We start from the raw sequence: 7,263 nt of genomic DNA, 5'->3' as shown, positions 1-7,263 counted from the left end.
TCGCCTTTGCCACACACTTTCTCCATTTAACCAGATCTTTAGCATTGGATGTTGGAGGCTTCCTGATACCATGATCTATGAATTCCTTTAACTCGTTGTCTTCCAACACTGTTTCCATCCTGTCCTTCCAAGTTATGTAATTCAAGCTGCCCTCCAAGGCATACTCAAGTCTCAAACTGTAGAACGACATCCTGTTGACTCTGAAGTATGAAACTGCAAATTCGATTTCACCTGCACAACAAACTCGTTTTCTCCTCTTTTATAGTGATTTCAGCTCCAATACCATGTAGATTCGTACTGTAGATTCAAACTGCTTATGTGATATGCTAAAACAAAAGACATGAATCTACTATACTCATTAGCGGAAACAAAAAAATTGATCGATGAAATCACGAAGCAGAAAAGGAAGAATTTCAATTACACATAACACAATATTTCTATGGGGAAAGCCTCAACTAAAAACCCCACTATCTTTATATTGCATTAACCAGAATATTTGAGAAGAAAATACAATGCTTGTTCAACCCAAACAATCTCTACACTAGTACAAACTATCTCTCTCACTACTTTACAAACCATCTCAAGTCAATACTTAGCCTAATCTATTGCTTGCCAAGCCCCTACTTCCTTGCGCAATTTCCAAGGTAATTAGACCATATTTAATTGGGAAATTCCTCACTCATAACTGTGCAATCTATCCATAGGCCTTCTACTGATTGCATGCATCACTTGTTTAATTTAGATGAATTTACCACAGATAGTACACTGTCCCTGAACTCTAATATCAACTGGGTCTTCATTTGAATTGACATGCATGAGTTATTTTTGAGTGATTTATCAGTTATTTGATTGATCACTGCATGTGAATTAAATCTAATTTAATTCAACTAGTTCCTCCAATAATTAGAACTAGTTTAACTGAATTTAACTCAGTTAAATTGAATTAGATAATTACAACTTAATAATAACTCAACCTGACCTTTAAAATTTTGGGATCACTCTACATGACTCTAGATAAAATTCCAATTCATATTTACTGAGCCAACTAAGTCAACTTAACTTAGTTAACTGCTACAAGCTGCTACGAGAATAGAATTACAACTTAATTCCCAATTTAATTCAAGGAAAAATTAAATTAGGATTTTCTTGTTACTATTTTTAACACAATATGTTAATATACATATCATACACGTTGAGTTGGTGATTGCAAGCAGGTTCAACTTTGATATCTATAATACCACCACACCATTTTGTTAATTATAGGCTCCCACATGTTGACATAGTAGTTAAAAAATGATAAAAGCTTGGGAAGACTCCATGAAGTGGCCCTAAATACTACACTTGAGTAATTGGTCAATTTCATTTAGCTCAACTGACATTCAAGTTGCTTCCCTTGCACGCTCCTCAACTGAAACTAGACTTAAAGACCCACATATTGCACAACTAAAAAATCAATGTTACACGAAGCATTCAAGCTCATGAACATGATGACAATCGACTACCAAAGTAACCAAGGGAAGACGTTGAGTTTTGGCCATAAATTAATGTGGATGTTGTCCCATGAGCAAAGCAACTCAACCAACATTAACAATAAGCTTAAAAATAAGGCAAAAGAGCACCAATATCTTGATCTGATATCTTGATCTTAACTGACCCAATATTAATTCACAATTGTCTTATCCTTTGAACGAACAATTTGTCGAGGGAACCTCTCATTCCACCCTTTTCCTTAGCAAAGGAATAAGCCTCACCGTTCATATGGGCACTCCTCATGCCTGATCCCACAATAATCTTATTGCAGCGAATTCACGCCAAAAACGAGATCTTCAAGAGGAATAAACTATAAAGAAAAACTCAATAAGCTTTAGGGCCAATGTTGAGAATCAAATGCACCCTCTTCGCTCACCCAATGTGTATGATTCTATATTTCATTTCCAATTTGTGGGGAGCTCTCTGTTGTCTAACCGTAGGTTGCCTCCAATTCTAATCGATGTTTTGTTGTGGGGTTCACTACTGTAATCAATTTTGTGTAGTTCCACGCAACTGGAAACAACATTGGTATTTGAGGATATTTTGCAGAATTACTACAAAGCCTTGTGTGTGACGGAGTCCCAAAACGCTAGCAACTTTCACCAAAAATATCATTGGAAACTCTCGCTACAAAGCCCAAATTTGCTGTAGAGATTCCTTGTATTTTGCATTGGATCATGATTTTTGCAACTTGCAACCTACACATTGTAATCCCAACTATTACATCAAGGTGGCAAGAGTGTGCAGACAAGAAAATGAAACAAGCACACAAATGAAAGAGGCTACGCAAATGGGTGCAAACATTTTAGGGCCTGAGAGTTGGTTTAGCTAAAAATAAGTGGATGCTCAGGTTTTGAACTACAGAAAAATAGGAAAAAATATTCAAGACAACTCATGAGTAGATATGATATGTAATGAATAGCACTTAAAGGGAGATTAGGGAGTAACACATAAATTAACAGAGATGTAGATCTGAATGGTGCAGTTTTTTTTCAGTAGAGATGCCATATAGAGAAAATACATGGAGAAATGGTAGAGTGTTTAGGTAGAAATGCCATAAAACTAATGGCTCAAATATGAGCAAGGCAAGACTTTGCCCACTTTGATACCCCATTTTGATACTATGTTAAACTCACAAATGTAAACAACAAGGGTAAGATAATCGTGAGATACTTATTATTCACAAAGATATACATATAAATACAATGTTTAGTGACCCTTGGTTTTCATATACCAAGCAATCTCTTGCACTCCAATGAATGTTCCAGACCCAAAATCTTTAACAGATTAGATGTCCAACCATTATTATATTAATATTATTTTGTTTAATATAATATAACAATATAATAATAAATATTGATTAACTCAGAAATTTTTACATTAAATAATATTATATAATATTAAACATAGTATTATAATATTATAATGTTTAAAGATAAAATATTATATATTATGTAAATATTTATAGTATTATAATAGTATTATATAATATTGAACATTAGTAAAATAAAGTAAGGGTTTTACAAAAGGTAAAAGCAGTTGGATATAGAAATCCATCAAAATCTCAAAATTATATAAAAACAAGATTAAAAAATGATTGAGATTTCAATAAATTAAAAGGGTAAAGGTATATGTAACCTCATAACCTGAGGTTAGGTTACTTTGACATTAATATTTTTTTTTCTAGCTAAAATAGATGCATTAATTTTAATATAAATCTTAATTTCTAATTTTATCTTATTGATTACCCCTGATCTATTGATTTACTGTAGATATTGATTTCTAATGATATTTAATTAATTGTACTTGATGCATTGATTTCAGTGTAAATATTAATTTGCGATCTAGTGTAATTAGATGGATAATGTGCATTTATTTCAAAGTGATTATATTAATAATGTGCATTTATTTGAGTGTAGATGTTAATTTTGATTTGATATAAATAGATTGATGATGTACATTGCTTTCAATGTAATTAAATTAATAATGTGCATTGAATTTAGTGTACAATACAATTATTGACAATGTTCATTGATTTCTATGTTATTGTAATCATTATCCTAGATCTATATTAAACAAAAACAGATAACAAAGAATCTAGATACAATGAACCTAGATCTGCTTTCAATAGAAATGAAAAAGAAAGAATAAGTTGATAGAAAAAAAAAAAATATGAAAAGAAAAAGAAAAGAGAGATAGAATGACAACTAGAAAATCTCAACAACAAAAAAAAAGCAAATAGGAGATAAACAAAAATAGTCCCAATAAATGACAATTGTGTAAAAACAATTTTTAATAAATATAAAAATTTATAATTTAAATTATTATTAAAATATAATTATCTCAAATTATAAATTTTAGAAAATTGTAATTTCTTAATTAAATTAATTAATGATATAATTTGTAGCATTACAATTTAAAAACGCAGCAAGAATATACCATAAGAGAGGAGAATCGTATTATTAAATCACGTTGAAAATAAATAAACACGATAAGTATAACATAATTAATTGAAAAACAAAGGAAGAATCTTATTTTTAAATCACATTGATATTATGATTGAAACTGCTAAATGTTAAGATGTTTGCTTTTTGCTTTTTAAATATAAAAAATGATTTTTAAATAGAAATGATGTCAAAACTGAAAATTATATTAAAAAAACACCAAATTACTCCAGACACTTTTCGATCAGAAATCACGTGATGAAAAAAGTTTAAAAAGTGAAAATTATTAAAAATAAATGATTCTAAACACTTTTCGTACTTGTGAAGATTTATTCCATGATTACAATTATTTTTAGGCATATTACACGAAAAAATAAAAGAATTATAGATTGAGCAGGGGAATTTCGCAAGTGAATTATATTATATATTACTCATAAATAAATAACTTAATGTAGTTAAATCCCAAAACATAATCTAGAATTATAGAATTATAGATTGTTTAGTTAATTTTTTTTTTTAAATAATTTTTTTTTTTAATTTTATTACTATAAAATAATTTATTATCTGAATCGTTTGTTTGCTTATTTGAATTTTGTCTGCCAATAGGCAGAAGGATTTTTTAAAATATAGTATTTATTTACCAAATTTAAAATTTTAAATAAATTTGAAATTGTTTTGAAATTTTAAAATTATTTATTTTAGAATAAGATTTTTAGAATTTTAATTTTTTATTAAAATTATGAAGTTGGTTTTGTTTTGTTTTTTTTTAATTAATAAATTAGAATAGTGTATTTTATAGATTTTTAGGCAAATAGTACTGATAATCTATATTATTAATCCATGAGATTGTAACAAAATTTATTTACACATTAATATTCATGGTAACATAAGAATAAATATTATGATTAAAACTTTTGTTACATATTTTTTAAAATGCGTATATATTTAAATTTATATTAATTCTTTTTATAATCAACAATAATAGTGATTTAAAATAAAATTACAATTTAATTAGTTTTCATGATTTTTAAAATTTGACAATATTAGAAGTATTATGAAATAAGTATTTTAATATTTATTATGAATAGATGTTTTTATCTTGATTTATTTGTATGACTATACTAATTTACTTAATAAAATGAAAATAATTTTCTTAATTAATATTAGTAAAATCAAATGTTTCTTAAATTAAATAATATGTACTCAATTTTGATTGGAAAAATATGTTAAATTGCCTTAAGTTTGACTGTGAAATACAAAACATAAAAATGATAACAATTTGACACTACTTTCCTTTTTATTACACATCATAACTTTTTTTTTAATACTTAATTTCCCATTATACCACTCATTTGAAGTACTTAATATCCACTAGACTGAAGCAAGGATTAAAAAAATAAAAATAACCATTTTAATTTAAATAGCAAACCATTGGATTTGAATAATTTCTATCCACTTGACTAAGCAACATTCAAGTGGCAGTGAGTGATATATACAAATGATCAGATTTGAAACATGTAGATTTTAAGATTTGAATAAATTTTTTTATTATTATAATAAATGAAATGAAAATTTAATGTTTATCAAATTAAATATAGATTATGGGATTATTAGTTTTTTTTGTTTTTGTAATTTAATTTTTTTATTATTTAAATTAATAATGATTTGATCTAATTTTTTAATAGTCTCTTTTGCAATGTCAAGGAAACTATGTTAACATACTGTTGTAATTATTTTTGATGTATCACATTCCAAAATAAAATGTTTTTCAGATTCCACTGTCCCTGACGGTGACCTGCAAAAAATACACAACCATTCTTCTTAAGCTTTTTAAAATCTTTTTCATAGAACCTGTTTCTCATCAACCTTAAAAAAAAAAACTAATAATTGTAAATTAAAAAAACAGAAGATAAGAGTAAGCTAATAATTGTTTGGTATTATTTCTGTTCATTAAATATCTAAAATATTCCAATCCTTCAGAGGCAATCTTACTACGGAAGGAATATTTAAAAGTCTGACAACTGCCATTGCATTTCAGCTTAAAATCTAAGCTACCTATCACTATATATACCCTTGCAGGGCTAAAGAAAATTTACAGCCAAGGCACTGATATCTGATAACATAGGAGGAAATTTTTTTTTATATCCGTGTCACTGATGGGAACCAAACCCAAGGTTCGATTCTCGGTGGCTCCCGAGCCACAAAAGAATCCAGAGCCGCAACAGCTGCAGAGTCCGGGTTGGAGTTCACGGCTGTTTGGTGCGTGGAAGTCCAAAGAGGAAAATAACAGTAATAATAATTCTCGTGGCCATACTGCCGTGCCGGCCCCTGCTCAGGTTGTTAATGCTGGAGAACGACCTGCAGCACATCGAGGTAAATTTATTTTCGGTTGTTTGCGGAAATTGAATTTTGGTGGAAGATAAATGGGAAGAGAACTGTATTTTGAAATTAAATTTGAAGCATAGCTTTCTTTCACAAATTCATTTTGCAATTTGAATAGTTGTGAAAATTTATATGAGATTACTGAATTACAGTGTATAGTATATTCATCTTACAATATAGTATTAAATCAGCAGATGGTCGGACAGTTAAGATTGCTGAGGAAGATGAGGACGAAGTTGAGAAAGAACGTGCCGACGCAGATGCAGAGGATTTCATTGCCAGACAGAGGAAGAAGTTGGAGATGGAAAGATTGATGTCTATGAAGAGGGTGGAAAGCATGCTCAACAGAGGGCTGTGAGGGCAAATGATGAAAGGCCAGCTTTTTCTTGGAAGCTCGTTATCATATTTCAGATAGTCTGTCTAGGTTATGCTTGCCAGTCATATTGCATAATTACTGCTTTGCTTCCCATATACTGTGATAAATTAAGCAGTGAATAAATAAATTATGCTATGAGTGTGAAACCCTTGGTGATATTTGGTATATTATTATGCTATGATTGTGAAACCCTTCCTTACAGATATGTATGATAATAAATTAAGTAGTGAAAAACCATTGGTGATATTTGGTATATTATTATGCTATGATTGTGAAACCCTTGGTTACAGATTTGTATGATAATAAATTAAGTAGTGAAAAACCCTTGGTAATGTTTGGTATATCATTATAATATGTGCAAATTTTCTGAGACTGTTAGATTAAATTTGTATAATGTCTCCAATACATTGGAAATATTTGTTATAGTATAACTGTTAGAGTGGATTCATGTCTTCTCACATGATGTCTTTTTTATCGTTGACTTTGCTCATTGAAGTTATGTTTATAGCAATCTGTCCCTTTATTTCCTTT

At 29.0% G+C, this 7,263-nt stretch overlaps 1 protein-coding gene across 1 annotated transcript; it reads left to right on the top strand.

Moving 5' to 3' along the window:
• The first annotated feature begins 6,060 nt into the window (after window positions 1-6,060).
• On the top strand, window positions 6,061-6,985 carry LOC149213662 (uncharacterized). Its single transcript, XM_089392093.1, has 2 exons — window positions 6,061-6,347; window positions 6,551-6,985. Exons 1-2 carry the CDS (start codon window positions 6,131-6,133, stop codon window positions 6,712-6,714), a joined length of 381 nt encoding a protein of 126 aa, XP_089248219.1. The 5' UTR covers window positions 6,061-6,130; the 3' UTR covers window positions 6,715-6,985.
• Window positions 6,986-7,263: the final 278 nt, after the last annotated feature.

The sequence above is a fragment of the Pinus tabuliformis genome, chromosome 1_1 (genome assembly GCF_031772625.1).
Source record: "Pinus tabuliformis cultivar Carrire ecotype Pingquan chromosome 1_1, CPIR1, whole genome shotgun sequence".
Classification (NCBI taxonomy): Eukaryota; Viridiplantae; Streptophyta; class Pinopsida; order Pinales; family Pinaceae; genus Pinus; species Pinus tabuliformis.
Note: the sequence above shows the minus strand (reverse complement) of the source record. Positions and strands in the feature narration are given on the sequence as shown.